Source organism: Schistocerca gregaria, chromosome 5, assembly GCF_023897955.1.
Source record: "Schistocerca gregaria isolate iqSchGreg1 chromosome 5, iqSchGreg1.2, whole genome shotgun sequence".
Lineage (NCBI taxonomy): Eukaryota > Metazoa > Arthropoda > Insecta > Orthoptera > Acrididae > Schistocerca > Schistocerca gregaria.
In genome coordinates, this window is record NC_064924.1 from 331,332,146 (window position 1) to 331,349,169 (window position 17,024).

Genomic DNA, 17,024 nt, shown 5'->3' on the forward strand with positions numbered 1-17,024 from the left:
ACCTTTTGCCGGCAGTGATTCGTTAACTGAGCCATGCGAGCATGTCGCCTGGCACTCTACATACCTCCAATTACTGAATAAGATCGAAAGGAGGGGACACTAGTAGATTGAGGTTGCATGTTCAATCCTTACTAGTTCTAAGACTAATCCGTGCAGCGCAAAGTGTTGGATATGATTTACGGCCTTTATATGGTATCAGAAGGAACACTGATACTAGTATAATTTAAATGGAAATCAAATAAAGATCAACTGTCAGAGGTATTTAAAGCACCTAAGGTGTAGATAACCCCAACACGATACTAGGAATATCACTACAGAACAGGGACAGAAAAATGAAGGGAAAATCAGAAACACAGCAACTATCAGAAACATCTGTACCGAGAAATCAATCACAAGAAATGAAATATTCAGTTATAGCACTGTCAGAAATGTTGTACAATCGAATACATGTCACTGATCAGAAAATGCCTACTCGAGTACACAGGAAAAGAGGAGGAAGACCTTGCGAAAAATAATAAGGTATTAATAAGGTAGACAAGAACATGAGCTACGATTAGACAAGGAACCAAATACACGATCAACGAAACCACAATATTATTTAAGTATATAACAGATATTAAAAGAACATTGTCAGAAACAATGGTTAGGGAAGTTCTGGAAAACGTAGTCAGCCAGAAAATACATACAGAATGGATTTCATTTGCTCTTGTTTATTGTATTTTTAAAAAAAGATGTTCAAATGTGTGTGAAATCTTATGAGACTTAACTTCTAAGGTCATCAGCCCCTAAGCTTACACACTACTTAATCTAAATTATCCTAAGGACAAACACACACACCGATGCCCGAGGGAGGACTCAAAGCCGGCCGGTGTGGCCGTGCGGTTCTAGGCGCTTCAGTCAGGTTCGAATCCTGCCTCGGGCATGTATGTTTGTGATGTCCTTAGGTTAGTTAGGTATGTTAAGTCCCATAGTGCTCAGAGCCATTTGACCCATTTTTTGAGGACTCGAACCTCCGCGGAGACCAGCCGCACAGTCCATGACTGCAGCGCCATAGACCGCTCGGCTAGTTGTATTTTTATCCAGTGGTTTGTACATCTCTTACACGTTGATCATTCTTTTTAACAAGATCTAACAAAAATTCCTTAATAGGTCCACGTACTTCTGAAGAAGACAATTTTACAATTGTTGAAACCATCCTCAAATGTTGTTAATAAACCTTCCTACCTGCAACTGTTGGCTGAATTTCCCAAATCATTCATTTGCATTCACCGTTGCTGAACATCAGCTGTGGTCAAAATTTTAAAGAATCAAATGTCATTGAAATAAAGTTTTCCCGGCATATCGTATAAGTTTACAAACAGAAGAAATATGAGCATCGCTTTTACTGTTTAGGAACCAACACTTATCGAACAAACTATCAAATCACTAGAGCACCAAACTCGTTAACACTTTACAAGCTTCATTACTAATTCTTGACGTAACATTATCATGTCTTGACGTTCGATCTGAGAGAAGAAGAATTGCTAACAATAATATTTAACACAAATAATAATTGTACATATTACGAGAGTCGTTCAATAATTAATGCCCCATATTTTTTTGTTAATAGTCAGAATTTGGTGAGAATATACATCAACATGTCTTGTCCACGTCCTATTTTTCTGCATAGTCTCCATTGCCTTCTATGGCCGTACGCCAGTGTTTTGGAACAGCATGCATTCCCTGCTGGTAAAAACTCTTGTCCTGTAGGCGTAGCCATGGTTTCACTGCATTACTAACACTCTCGTTATCTTAAAAGTGTGTTCCCTGTAGAGAATTGCCGAGTTGTTATGCGCCGATCGGCACGAACAATGGCATCCTCACGATTCAGCATGTCTGGAGGAAGGGCTGTGACAGGACGTTCCGAGCGTGGCTGATCATGGAGCCCTGTTCCTGAGACTAACTTTCTCTAACCATCGCCCAACTATACTCCTATCAACTGCAGCATCGCCATACACTGCACACAAACTTTATGGATGTTCACCACGGTTTCTTTTTCCGCACACAAGAATTCAATAACAGCACGTTGCTTGTACCGTGAGTCGTATGTAGACGCCATTTTGACGCTGTACTATGACTCTGCCATCTGCCAGAAGGTTCAAAACTTCACCGACACACAGAAAAAACATCAAATGTGAAGTACCAACAAGGACGTTTGTCTATGTATATTAATGGCTTTTTAAAAAAATGTGGTGCATTACTTATTGAACGACCCTCGTATATGGTGTGGAAAATTACATTCTTCCTCAGGCTCAACTTCATTAACGCTGCTTAGGCATACGCTTCCGTAGCTGAGTGGTCAGCGCGGCTGACTACCAAGCTGGGTACCCTTTTTCAATTCCCGGTATAGCCAAGGATTTTTTCCTAGGTGGGAAGATTGGGACGGAGTGCGCTCAGCCTCATGAGATCAACTGAGGAGCTACTCGATCCACTGGTAGCGATTCCGAGGTCAAGAAACCCGACAACGACCGGAAAAGCTGGGTACTGAACACATGCCCCCCCCCCCCCTTGCTGCATCCAATGACGCCATTGGTAGAGGATGGCAGGGAAGTCAGTCGAAGTCGATTGGCCCGTCTAGGGCCAGAAGGCAGAACTTTAGCTTTACTTTTATTCATATAACATACGTGATCAATTTGTCAATACAAAGTTCTCATCTGATGTATCTGGAAAAGCAGTGATACCTACAACGATTCATGACTCTGAGCACTTTGGGACTTAACGTCTGAGGTCATCAGTCCCCTAGAACTTAGATGTACTTAAACCTAACTAACCTAAGGACATCACACACATCCATGCCCGAGGCAGGATTCGAACCTGTGGCCGTAGCGGTCGCGCGGTTCCATACCGAAGCGCCTAGAACCGCTCGTCCACACCGGCCGGCTACAACGATTCAATTAAATAGTTCCTGCATGGGTATTGATAACCACCGGTATCTTGCCATACCAATTTTTTGCGTAGGTAAAGATTAGATAACATTATGAGAAAACATCACCGCATACGAAAACCAAAGAGACAATAAAATGTAGCAAGCAAAAACAGATTAAAATCGTAAATGCTTGAAGAGAATCGTTTTTAAAAATTACTGAGAGATGCTGATAAAATAATCGACTTGATCAATCAAATAGTATCACGCAGCTAATGTAAATAATATTAGGACGCCAGATGATCGTTTGAACGAAACTGGTATTGAGTAAAAGTTCATTTCGACAGCAGCTCTACGTCGTTCTTCGACATTCTTCAAATGAATCGTAGATTTGGTGAGAGGGAGAAAATGGAGGTGGTTTCGAATGAACAAGGTACTACCCCAGGCTTCATCGGCTAGAGGCTCTGCCAAAGCGGACTGGAGCCTGCGATGACCTTTTGAGTTAAGATGTTTGACTTCAGGCGCCGGAGAACACGCCACCTATCACGTGATTACCCACAGGGAACGATAGCGAAGCAAGGTCGGCTGGATGGCGAGCTCGTATGCAAACATTTCCGCAATGCGTGTTGTGAACGCTGACACAAATGACCTTCAGTAAGGTTGCTCTAGTGTCATCTGGACAGCAACTGATCGCAGAAAATAAGTGGCGTAGTTCTCTTCTTATAGTGGATACTGACAACGAATGTTGAATTTCATCAAAGGGAACAGAGGCAAAACTAGGCCTGAGCAAAAAAAGAGAACAGTGGATGATTTACTTATTTTTAAAGTAACACAATTATAGAAGTAATAGGGTCTCATACGCTTGTATCGAAAACAACTTCGTGGTCAAGCCATTGAAACCATGCGACGCTGCTGGCTAATTGCTACTTCGTCTCCCGCCTGGGGAATCATCAGATTGCAATACTGGGAGGGAAGGAATGAAAATTAGGGTTCATCATTCCATCGACGATAAGGTCTGGTAAGCTGGAACACGAACTCGCGTGGAGCGGAAATCGGCAGCGTCTTGTCGCCTTAATCGAAGTAGGGAAACTAACTAATTCCTAAATTTAGACGTCAGAATGATGATTTGGGTGCGGATCCAGTGCCACTTCGCTCGTTTGGCAGTATCGCCGGAGGTTCGGGAAAGCACACTGCTCCCCCAAGTTGTCAATGTCTGCCTCTAAACGGAAACCTCCACTTGTCCTTCAAGCAGTTCATCAGTTGTCCTCACAAGCCTGAGTGGATCACGAAACAGTTTTGTTACAGAGGAAACGTCCATGGTAGTGCCGCTCTAGGTCGAAGGATTTGAGCCGTACAGTTGCAACACAACCACTGCTGACCTCCAGATGGAACCTGTACAAGAAGAGAATTATCGTAAGCCATTCAGGGCAGTGTGAACAACAGTTTGAGAAGCCATCGTGCACCCTGTTCTTTCCTGCTAGGACGTAACACCTCCTACGAACATTATATACGTCAGTTCCTAGAGAAACTGAACACAGAAAGTACCACCCACTCTCCAGCATAGATGCTACAGTGTTCCAAGGATACCGTTTTGTGTACAGGCTATTGCTGGGCTGGAAGTTGTGCTGTCGTTCTCAAAATTCCCTTAACTTGTGGATTATGGCTTTGTGACGGTGATGTGTATTTCTTTACTCATCAGTCTTTAGATTATTTAGATATTGTTCTCGGCTCTTTCCCATATTATCAGTTATATATAACGTCCTCAACAATCTGTTGGTACAGTCTAAGTCTTGTCTACAGTGAAGTCTAGAACAAAACCTTTATGGCAGCAATTGACATCAAACAGCTGGCGATTAAAATTATGGTGGTCCCTATAACACGTTATCTCTTCTGCATTTTCTGACATCGAGTTACTCAGTTTAGTAGACTTATTTCTTCGCCTATTGTTCTTAATATACCTTATCTGAGCTTCATCTTGTCCTCTTAATTTCTACAGTTCAAATTATCCTTCCTCAGTTTTTTATAGTTCACATTTCCCGTCAGTACACAAAAAGCATGTTTATTGTGGACACCAACAAAAGAGAGAACAGAACTCCCTCCTGCTGTTTATACACACATATTCCAGAATATATAAGTCTCAGAAACATAAGAAATTTAGAGAACGTTCTAGAGATGATAAATACTAAATACCAAATATTTACTGGTGATCATATTTGAATTGGGGACCCGCAGCATGCCAACCATCGACACTAACTGCTACGTCACAGCACAGTTTGCAGCGTTTCTCCCTCTTCGGAAAACAGCGACCCTCAGTTTCAGAAGTTCTCATTCGAGTCGCTCACAGTATCCAAATCTAGATATTTTCAGTAGTCCTCTGTGAGGATCATTGCGTTCGCGTAGTGCTGTCCCATCCTCTTCACTATGGTGAACTCCTCCCAGCGAAGCTTCGTGATCTTGGAGCGGGTTTCCTCGAACGAGAAGCCTCGGTCGTCGATCCGCGCAACAGGATTGTAGTAGGGCGGCGTGTGTTAGACATGGATGACGTCCCTGCGCTTCATCCTCTTGATGAAGGATCATAAGCTTCGATTTCGTATGTCACGTCCGACAAGTGATGACTGCGAAGGATAAGAAAGACTGAGCTTGGACTACATCCTGCACATAAATGAGGACGTAGCTCGCAAGTGCTACTCTGAGATGAAGAGGTTGACATATGAGAGGAATTCATGGTGTAGGGGGGGGGGGGAGGGGCATCAAACTCAAAAAAGAGCTCTTTGGTAACTTTTCCGATCGGTAACTTTTCGCGCAGGCTTATATTCTGTGCCAAATCTACTGGGCTGCACCTCACTTCCCAACGCCTAGCGTTATAGCGCTCTTGAACCTTCTCCTCGGCGTCCAGCTACTGTAAACGAACCAGCTGTCTTGCTTCTTCGGTCCTGGTGTTAAACGTAATGATTCTGAGTATCGTCCATTTGAAACGGGAGCAGTATGTCCACTGTCGTTTTGACCTCTCGACCATGGAGCAGAAAAAAACCATTGTCAAGCTGTAGTGTTTTACTTTACTGTGTTGTACGTGGACCTCACAACGGGCAGTACTGTATCCCCATCTCTCTGTTCGAGCATTCTGTGAGGCCATTCGTCTGTGGGTGGAAGGCATCCTGTCAGGACGATGTCACAATATGAATTACCTCTTCCCGAGGATCATATATCATCACACAGGATGCGACATGTTTCAAAATGATGTTTCCCACAAGGAACCCTGTAATTTGTGGAGCTTCAGCAGTCGGCACAGCTTGGTAACAGCGTTGTGGGTTAAGTAGCAGTGAAGACTATTATCCAACGATTCCTGTTTGATGCTTCGGAAACCTCCAAAGAGGTCGATTCCAATCTCGTGGAATGGCGCTGCTGCAGGCGGAATTGGGATCTGATGCCTCAGAAGCAATTGCGGCATATGCTTCCGTCGCTGGTCCACATAATTACTAACAAATCAGCAGAAACCTAGCCAACGATACTTCCATCTGATTCTAGAGTCTTCGCGAATACAAGGTGACCAGATGTTAGAGCGTCCTGGAAGTTATTACTTGGAAGTCATTTAATGCAGCAATGACTGAGATATGATCGACGCTGCTGTGTTGCACCACAGGATTTCGTGAAAGACGGTTCGCGTCCTTGTGTTTGCATCTACTTTTATATACCTGTGGTGTCGTACTTCTGTAGCTTCAGTCCTCATCTCACCAGTCAACCCAATGAACCCTCCAGGCTAGTCAGCCAGCATAGTTAGCGGTCATCTGATACAATGTGAATGGTTTGCCCCTAAATATGGCCAAAACTTGTTGATGGCCCAAATAACTGCAAAGCAGTTGTAATCATACCCTCCCACACATCACGATTAAAATTCTCTGTCTTTGTACAAATTTTGAAAGCTCCTGGAGGGGTAAGATATGCAAAAGGATAACTTTTTACTTATCTTCATTAACTCGTTGTTGTCGATGGCTCAAAGTCTTATCTGGGGGTACTTTCTTGCAGCTGAAATTTCAATTTTGTAGGTTCTTGATGACTAATTAACTGATGAAGATTTGCCTGTATTACTCTTGAATTTTATTCTTTGTCACATATTTCAACATCACATCGTTTTTACATTTTCCACATTCAAAAACCCAATAATTACATTGTTGGTGACAACCTTAGGAAACGTCTACTTCCATCAGAGCCATGCCCACCACTACTTACATTGTGCGGTACTCACATTATTGCAGAGAGTTAACAAAGCAAAAGAGTTTACAAACTTTCTTTACCAAAGAAGAATCTTCACCAAATTATATCATTATTTCATAAATAAATCCAGAAATAATTTTAATAATTCGAGTTAGATTGTACAATTAATAATAGGAATTTTAAGTATACCAGAAATTTCGTAATTTCAAATACTTTTGAAATCCGAGTAATTTTAACTGTTAGTATATATCCATGGTAACACATTAATTTGTTTTTTTATACATTTTAGTCTGAAATATAATACATCGTATACAAAACCATATGAATTCTTTTAATAGAACAGCTGAGATAATTTTAACCCATGCTAGAATCGATAATATGCATGGTATCGGTTATCTCTATATAAAAAAAGGTAATGTTAGAGGAGAGTGATTCATTATACCATCTTTCTGAGTTACCTGCTGTGTTTATACTTGACGCTGTCGTTGTGGAAAACCAGGAACCGTATGAATATTTTTCTGTTTTGGTCGTCACATGGGGGTAGATGTTTTTTATTTGAGTCAAACATACTTCAGGATTTTAAAACAGCTAGTAAGAGATGACATATACCTTACTATGGCATTCAAACAAAATAGTAAGCATTTAAAAACATTTATGAAGCATATATAGGAACTGCCATGGCGTTCAACGAATTTAGTATTGTATGTAGAGACTGCTGGAATCGTACGCAGTGCGGGTTTTTGGTTATTGATAAAACATGACAGCTTAATGATGGACGAACAGTCAAAACTTCGAGAATTTTTTTAAAAATAATGTAATGATGTGGGAGTGCGTCAGTACACAGCACACCATAGAAAAATACCGTCATGTCACTCGACCTCACAGGCGAATGTAAGTAATCCTCACAGTCCATTAATCAGTATTATTACGGATCTCTACGAAAATATGGAATATATTGACACAAAGCACGAAATCTATGGAATTCCGTAGAAAAACTTTATATCTTAGCAGACCAAATGATGGACTTGAAACTACCCCATCAGTTCAAAAAGTTTCGAAAGTGGATTAATAAAAAAATAGAGAAAAGTTAATATGGTGGTTTTACGCTTAAATTGTTTTACATAGTCTCCCCTACTGGAGTACATTGTGGAGTATGTTTGTACAATCATGTGAAAACCTCGGAAAAGTTCTTTTTGGGACGTTGTTCCATTTGGACGTCACGTTCGCTCTCTCTTCAGTGTTGCCAAACTATCAGAGACCCATTCTGCACTTGATCTTTTTGTGGTAGCTTCGTATTGATAACACTAAGTCACGTCACCTGTCATGATTCTTTTTCCAGGAATAAATTTTCCGTATTTCTCATTTGATTCAAGTTGTGACGGGCGTCCACGCATCATTGCTTTCGTTCGGGAGTCAAGATGTGCGGGACAAACTTCACACGCACTTTTCTCTTCTTCAGATCATTCTGAAGAATCTCTTGAACAATTGATACAGAGCTGTTCAGTCCTTTGGTCCATACCGATTTGTGACACAAAAATGTCACACTATGGCCGCAGATCCAGTACCTAAGACTGACTACTCACAATTGCTGGTGGAATAGACATCTGTTGTTTGCAGTTGCTTTTTCAAGTTGCCACCGTAGGTACTGCCCTGACTTTGCTTATAAGCAAAGGAAACCAGGAAAAAGGTCAATCTCTGAATATTTTGGACGGGTGGTGTGTTTCTCATCTTGCACGCCCCTCACGTCGAATCCTACGCCGAGGCAGTTTCTTAGTTCATTGTCAATAAACGCTCTCATATGCAAGTGGCAGTACGGTAATGCTCAACCCTATTTAAAAAATTAAATTTCCGGTGTTCTCTTGTGACTCAGGAAAAGGCCAGCATATGGCAAACGTACCCTGGTACGATATTCTTGTAACCGATAAAGAGATTGAAAAAGCGAGCTATCTACAGCGTGGAGGCCCCCACGGGCAAAAAATTAGCGCCGAATTTTTATCTTCATTCATTTGGAATTTATAGTCTTGTGAAATCGATTAACCTTTTGGCGGGCCGGTGTGGCCGTGCGGTTCTAAGCGCTACGGTCACAGGTTCGAATCCTGCCTCGGGCATGGATGTGTATGATGTCTTAGGTTAGTTAGGTTTAAGTAGTTCTAATTTCTAGGGGAATGATGACCTCAGAAGTTAAGTTCAAATGGCTCTGAGCACTATGGGACTCAACTGCTGTGGTCATCAGTCCCCTAGAACTTACAACTACTTAAACCTAACTAACCTAAGGACATCACACACATCCATGCCCGAGATAGGATTCGAACCTGCGACCGTAGCAGTCGCACGGTTCCGGATTACGCGCCTAGAACCGCGAGACCACCGCGGCCGGCAGAAGTTAAGTACCATAGTGCTCAGAGCCATCTGAACCATTTTGATGAATCTTTCGAAACACCTTGTATTGTGTTCAAATAAATTACGGGTTTGCTGCCGGGTGTCGTCGTCGACCACCGCCGATATTTCGACAGGGGCACACCCTGCCACTCTCAAGGCACAAATGCAAGGAGGAAGAAATGAGCAAGGAAATTTAATACCTCGGTTCACAGAGGAGAAACAAGGAAGATACCACACACAGAACAAGTGTCAACACAAACAATGATAACCAACATCAGAAATATCGATAGTGACTATTAATCAACAGGTGAGGTAGCACTAATTCTGTCCCTCTGTTTTTTGATGAGAGACAGAGCCGGATTCCAAGCAGCATTTAAACAAAATCCACCATCTCTGTTAATAAGGTTGCTTGATAGTTTGATATCAACTGCTTCTTTATTGGGATAGTGTCATTAAGGAAGCAGGTGAAATCAAACTATCAAGCAACCTTATTAACAGAGATGGTTGATTTTTTTAAAGTGGTGCTTGGAATCCGTCTCTGTCTCTCATCAAAAAACAGAGTGTGGAAGCTTCCTTGTTTCTCCTCTGTGAACCGAGGTATTAAGTTTCCTTCCACATTTCTTCCTCCTTGCATTTGTGCCTTGAGAATGGTAGGGTGTGCTCCTGTCGAAATATCGGCCTTGGTTGAGACGTCACCCGACAGCAAACCCGTAAGTTATTTGAACATTCAGTTCGCCGGGAAAAGTTAAGGTCTCACCTTGTATTGTTATCATTATCCAATAGCAATAATTAGTTGTCCCTGATCATATTTCTATTAAGCAAAGTGACGCATTATAGGTCACGTCTAATATCTTTTGACATATTTAGGGTCCAGGCACCTGGCAGTACATCTAGTTTATTGTATGTAACCTGATTTTGAACAATCTCTCCAGCTACGTATCTCTTATTTTCCTTCCTCCCGTGCCAAGTGCCTGTTGCTATCTCCTGAAAGCCGTCCCGCCGTGCCACTGTGTAGGCACGCCAGTGTGAGCGTGTGCGGCCTCATGTGTTGCAGCAACTGGCTGGCCAGCTCGGCGCTGGGGCGGCGCGTGGCGCCGGCTGCGCTGGACACGGCGGCCAGCAAGGAGGACGTGCTCGAGTTCAACAGGGTCTTCCCAGACGTCGTCAGGGACCTCACAGAGACCGGCCGGCACCTCGACGCGCCCTCCGCCACCAAGCGCTTCGCCAAGGTGAGCCTCCTGGGCCGTTTTCACGTCAGTTTTGAACAATTTACAATCTGCAGTGGTGTGCAAAACTGAAGGACGAGAGTAGCTTTCGCATGATGTGTCACTGCCAAGTAACATAACTCGATGAAACTTGGATCATTCACACACAGGCGGAAAAAATCGCAGCACCAAAAATAATCAATGTAGAGTAATGAAATTTAGGGACTACATTTATTTAGCTAAAATATTTAAGTGATCAACATTGCAAGATCACAGGTTAATGTACGCGCGAGATTGCAATGCGAAACGCTGGTACATTAACAATCAGTGTAACCGCCAGAATGATGCATGCAAGCACACAAACACGCGTGCATTGCGTTGCAGAGGTGCCGGATGTCAGTTTGTGGGATGGATTTAGATGTCTGTTACATTTCATCGGTCAGTACAGATACGGTTAATGCTGCTTGTTGATCTACATCTACATGACTACTCTGCAATTCACATTTAAGTGCTTGGCAGAGGGTTCATCGAACCACAATCATACTATCTCTCTACTATTCCACTCCCGAACAGCGAGCGGGAAAAACGAACACCTAAACCTTTCTGTTCGAGCTCTGATTTCTCTTATTTTATTTTGATGATCATTCCTACCTATGTAGGTTGGGCTCAACAAAATATTTTCGCATTCGGAAGAGAAAGTTGGTGACTGAAATTTCGTAAAAAGCTCTCGCCGCGACGAAAAACGTCTATGCTGTAATGACTTCCATCCCAACTCGTGTATCATATCTGCCACACTCTCTCCTCTATAACGCGATAATACAAAACGAGCTGCCCTTCTTTGCACCCTCTCGATGTCCTCCGTCAATCCCACCTGGTAAGGATCCCACACCGCGCAGCAATATTCTAACAGAGGACGAACGAGTGTAGTGTAAGCTGTCTCTTTAGTGGACTTGTTGCATCTTCTAAGTGTCCTGCCAATGAAACGCAACCTTTGGCTCGCCTTCCCGACAATATTATCTATGTGGTCCTTCCAACTGAAGTTGTTCGTAATTTTAACACCCAGGTACTTAGTTGAATTGACAGCCTTGAGAATTGTACTATTTATCGAGTAATCGTATTCCAACGGATTTCTTTGTGAACTCATGTGGATCACCTCACATTTTTCATTATTTAGCATCAACTGCCACCTGCCACATCATACAACAATCTTTTCTAAATCGCTTTGCAGCTGATACTGGTCTTCGGATGTCCTTACTAGACGGTAAATTACAGCATCATCTGCGAACAGTCTAAGAGAACTGCTCAGATTGTCACCCAGGTCATTTATATAGATCAGGAACAGTAGAGGTCCCAGGACGCTTCCCTGGGGAACACCTGATATCACTTCAGTTTTACTCGATGATTTGCCGTCTATTACTACGAACTGCGACCTTCCTGACAGGAAATCACGAATCCAGTCGCACAACTGAGACGATACCCCATAGCTCCGCAGCTTGATTAGAAGTCGCTTGTGAGGAACGGTGTCAAAAGCTTTCCGGAAATCTAGAAATACGGAATCAACTTGAGATCCCATGTCGATAGCGGCCATTACTTCGTGCGAATAAAGAGCTAGCTGCGTTGCACAAGAGCGATGTTTTCTGAAGCCATGCTGATTACGTGTCAATAGATCGTTCTCTTCGAGGTGATTCATAATGTTTGAATACAGTATATGCTCCAAAACCCTACTGCAAACCGACGTCAATGATATAGGTCTGTAGTTAAATGGATTACTCCTACTACCCTTCTTGAACACTGGTGCGACCTGCGCAATTTTCCAATCTGTAGGTACAGATCTATCGGTGAGCGAGCGGTTGTATATGAGTGCTAAGTAGGGAGCTATAGTATCAGCGTAATCTGAAAGGAACCTAATCGGTATACAATCTGGACCTGAAGACTTGCCCGTATCAAGCGATTTGAGTTGCTTCGCAACCCCTAAGGTATCTACTTCTAAGAAACTCATGCTAGCAGATGTTCGTGTTTCAAATTCTGGAATATTCCATTCGTCTTCCCTGGTGAAGGAATTTCGGAAAACTGCGTTCAATAACTCCGCTTTAGCGGCACAGTCGTCGATAACAGTACCATCGGCACTGCGCAGCGAAGGTATTGACTGCGTCTTGCCGCTTGTGTACTTTACATACGACCAGAATTTCTTCGGATTTTCTACCAAATTTCGAGACAATGTTTCGTTGTGGAACCTATTAAAGGCATCTCGCATCGAAGTACGTGCCAAATTTCGCGCGTCTGTAAATTTTAGCCCATCTTCAGGATTTCGCGTTCTTCTGAACTTCGCATGCTTTTTCCGTTGCCTCTGCAACAGCGTTCGGACCTTTTTTGTGTACCACGGGGGATCCGTTCCATCTCTTACCAATTTATGAGGTATGAATATCTCAATTGCTGTTGCTACTATATCTTTGAATTTGAGCCACATCTCGTCTACATTCGCATAGTCAGTTTGGAAGGAATGGAAATTGTCTTTTAGGAAGGCTTCTAGTGGCACTTTATCCGCTTTTTTAAATAAAATTATTTTGCGTTTGTTTCTGATGGATTTGGAAGAAATGGTATTGAGCCTAGCTACAATGACCTTGTGATCACTAATCCCTGTATCAGTCATGATGCTCTCTATCAGCTCTGGATTGTTTGTGGCTAAGAGGTCAAGTGTGTTTTCGCAACCATTTACAATTCGCGTGGGTTCGTGGACTAACTGCTCTAAATAATTTTCGGAGAATGCATTTAGGACAATCTCGGAAGACGTTTTCTGCCTACCACCGGTTTTGAACAAGTATTTTTGCCAACATACCGAGGGTAGGTTGAAGTCCCCACCAACTATAACCGTATGAGTGGGGTATTTATTTGTTACGAGACTCAAACTTTCTCTGAACTGTTCCGCAACTGTATCATCGGAGTCTGGGGGTCGGTAGAAGGAGCCAATTATTAACTTAATTCGGCTGTTAAGTATAACCTCCACCCACACCAATTCGCACGGAGTATCTATTTCGACTTCACTACAAGATAAACCACTACTGACAGACACCAACACTCCACCACCAATTCTGCCTAATCTATCTTTCCTGAACACCGTCTGAGACTTCGTAAAAATTTCTGCAGAACTTATTTCAGGCTTTAGCCAGCTTTCTGTACCTATAACGATATCAGCTTCTGTGCTTTCTATTAGCGCTTGAAGCTCAGGGACTTTGATGATGCTGGAGTTGTCGGCTGCTGAAGCCCTCTATGACTGGAAACAGATCTTTTGATCGACAAGGCCAAGGCACTATGTCAACAGTCTGTAGCGCATAGTGGGTTACAAGAGCAGTATCCTGTTGGAAAACACCCCATGGAATGCTGTTTATGAATCAGACTGATGTACAAATTTGCAGTCAGTGTGCGTGGGATAACCACGAGAGTGCTCCTGCTGTCACACGTAATCGCTCTCTAGACCATAACCAGGTCAAGTGTATCTAATATGCAAAAAGGTTGTTTTCTTTCTTTCACTTACGCCATAGTCCCGCAGCGATCGCAGGGTTCGCGTGGTTACAACGGATTTGGCAAGGTGAGTTTTAGGGGTGGCTGGATGCCCTTCCTGCCGCCACCCTGTACCTCCAGGGATGGAATCAGTGTACTCCAGCTGTGTGCATCTAGTGTAAATCGTGAAATAGTGCGAACGTGTTTCAAATGTCTGCGACGCGTATAACTGAGGCGGAACGAGGGGACCAGCCCGGTATTCGCCTAGCGAGATGTGGAAAACCGCCTAAAAACCACATCCAGGCTGGCCGGCACACCGGCGCTCGTCGTTAATCCGCCGGGGGGATTCTATACGGGGCCGGAGCGCCTACCCGAGTCCAGGAAGCAGCGTGTTAACGCTCTCGGCTACCCTGTCGGGACATGCAGAAAGGCTGATTGCAGGCCCTCAAATGAGCTCTTTCTAACCAACACATGGCCATCACTGGCACCGAGGCAGAACCAGCTTTCGTCAGAAAACATATAATAGACCTTCACCCTGCACTCCGTGACTCAGTGATATCTGCTTGATGCTTGGATAGCATGTGATTCGCGGAAGCGCCGTAGTGCTCCCAATCGCGGCACTGCCAGGGATGTGCGCACTGCTGGTGTCGAGCTGGCGCCTCTCCTGGCGAAGCTAGAGCCGTAGTGTTTCCATGGCGGCGGCTGGAGTTGTACTTCAAAATTGACCGGGGTGAATCGGATATGCCTTGCCTACTGTACTTTTCACCGCTGGGTCTGCCAACGGAGTGTCTCCCACGGAGCCAGAGCACACGCAACTTGTCAACTGCGCCTGTAGTACGGTTAGCGATGGTCGAGGCAAAGAGCTTGGGTACAACATTCTTTATTTATAAATTTTGTTATCATCATTCTGTAAATTATGTATTGACACATTCCATGATTAAGTTATTTTGGATCGCATGGTCCAGTGGAACTTGCTAAATTATAACATAATAAATAAATGTCAAGAAGGATGAACCGAGATTACAATTTGAAGTCCTATCGATGACGAAGTCATTAGAGATTGAGCACAAGGTCAGAATGGGCAACGATGTGGAAGTTTTTTGGAACCGTCCTAGCGTTTTTCTTAGTGACTTAGGGAAACTACAGGTAACCTAAATCTGGACAGCTGTCCATTTCAATTTTCACGTAGAAAATTCTGGCAAGGACGATCAAGTACTATGACCTTTATCTGTGTACAGTACTTGCTATTATGCATTGCAAGGCTGTAGGACCACTACGCCATCCTTCCGTGGTCTGGGCGATACAGATTCTGCAAGAAACTTCATTGTTTCTGTTAAATGTCGTACCGTATGCTTTGTAGAAGGGTTCAGGAAGACAGTGTTTATCCACAGCAGGAATGTTTCGATTTTGTGAGACCTTAGAATCATTTTGTTTTTGGACTAAGCTGTGATTTAGTTTGGCTTGGTATAAAAGTTTCTGGACAGCCAGTTCAGGTTTTTTTGTGTGGATCTGTGACTACAAAGGCCTACTGAGATGAAACCCTGTAAGCTTATGTACGTCATTACATTGCAGTAAGTGATGATTCATTCCAGAAGATCTCAGTGGTAGACCTCACAGGATTCACAAATTGGACAGCCCGATTTAACGATATGTATCCCATTCCCCTGCCATGCTGCTAGAAGCTTCGCAAATAAATAGCATTCGTCTCATATGGAGGGCATAGGTACGATTTTTAACTGTGCAATTCACTGAAGAGCCAAAGCAACTGGTACATCTGCCTTATATCGTGCAGGGCTCCCCCAAGCACGCAGAAGTACCGCAACACATCGTGGCATGAACTCGACTAATGTCTGAAGTAGTGCTGGAGGGAACTGACACCGTGAATCCTGCAGGGCTGTCCCTAAATCCGTAAGAGTATGAGGAGGTGCAGATCTCTCCTGAACAGCACGTTGCAATGCATCTCAGATATGCTCAATAATGTTCATGTCGGGGGTGTTTGGTGGACAACGGAAGTGTTTAAACTCAGAAGAGTGTTCCTGGAGTCACTCTATAGCAATTCTAGACGTGTGGGGTGTCGCATTTTCCTGCTGGAATTGCCCAAGTTCGTCGGAATGCACAATGGACACGAATGGATGCATTGTGTTCCGCGGGGGTGTGCTGTTCTTTTATATTGAGATTGTGTAATGCAGAAATAAATGTGCTCAATATATTTTTCTCTACATTTAGATCATGCAGTCAGTTAGTATCACCAGACTGATATCTTGTCAATATCTGACGGATATCTGGCAGGTGTTTTGAGTTACAGACAACAGCAACAGACAACATCGGCGGAGCTACAGTTAAGTTTTGACAACAGTCAGTTCTTTGAATTATCGAAATTGCAGAGAAACTAAATGAGCAAGCCATGCTAACAATGAATCTCGGTGTTTTGCTAATACAATGCTTTCGGTTTATTCCTACTTTACTTTCCTCGGTTCTTCAAAATTTCCGTTTCGCCGTTACATGTTTCCCGTCACTATTTAGAGATCAGCGAAACATTCCACCTCTGATTGACTAATGATTCGCAGTTATTTTCCCAAAAGTTGTCACTTTAGCACTTCAACATTTTTTCACCCTCTCGTGGCAGGTTTATAATCTGGATAACCATCCTGCTAAACTTTTTAATAGTTCGACTCCACAGTTAATGCCATGTGGCAGAGGAGCCTAACGATTCGTGTTTGTGAGAACATGTTACCGAGTGTTTTATAAGCTTCGTATTAAAATGTTGAGTAGTTTTTATTAAGTTGTCACTGTGTATCAGTCCGACATACTTTGACGCGGCATAAATT

The 17,024-nt window shown here is 43.2% G+C and overlaps 1 protein-coding gene and 1 long non-coding RNA gene across 2 annotated transcripts in view; one reads left to right on the forward strand and one right to left on the reverse strand.

The window, feature by feature from the left end:
- LOC126272190 (farnesyl pyrophosphate synthase-like) overlaps window positions 1-17,024 on the forward strand; it is a 246,943-nt gene that overhangs the window by 59,510 nt on the left and 170,409 nt on the right. The window contains exon 2 of the mRNA XM_049974868.1: window positions 10,548-10,722. Within this exon, the coding sequence (XP_049830825.1) occupies window positions 10,548-10,722 (175 nt within the window). The remainder of the gene's footprint in view (window positions 1-10,547; window positions 10,723-17,024) is intronic.
- LOC126272192 (uncharacterized) overlaps window positions 1-17,024 on the reverse strand; it is a 133,237-nt gene that overhangs the window by 41,345 nt on the left and 74,868 nt on the right. The window lies entirely within an intron of this gene.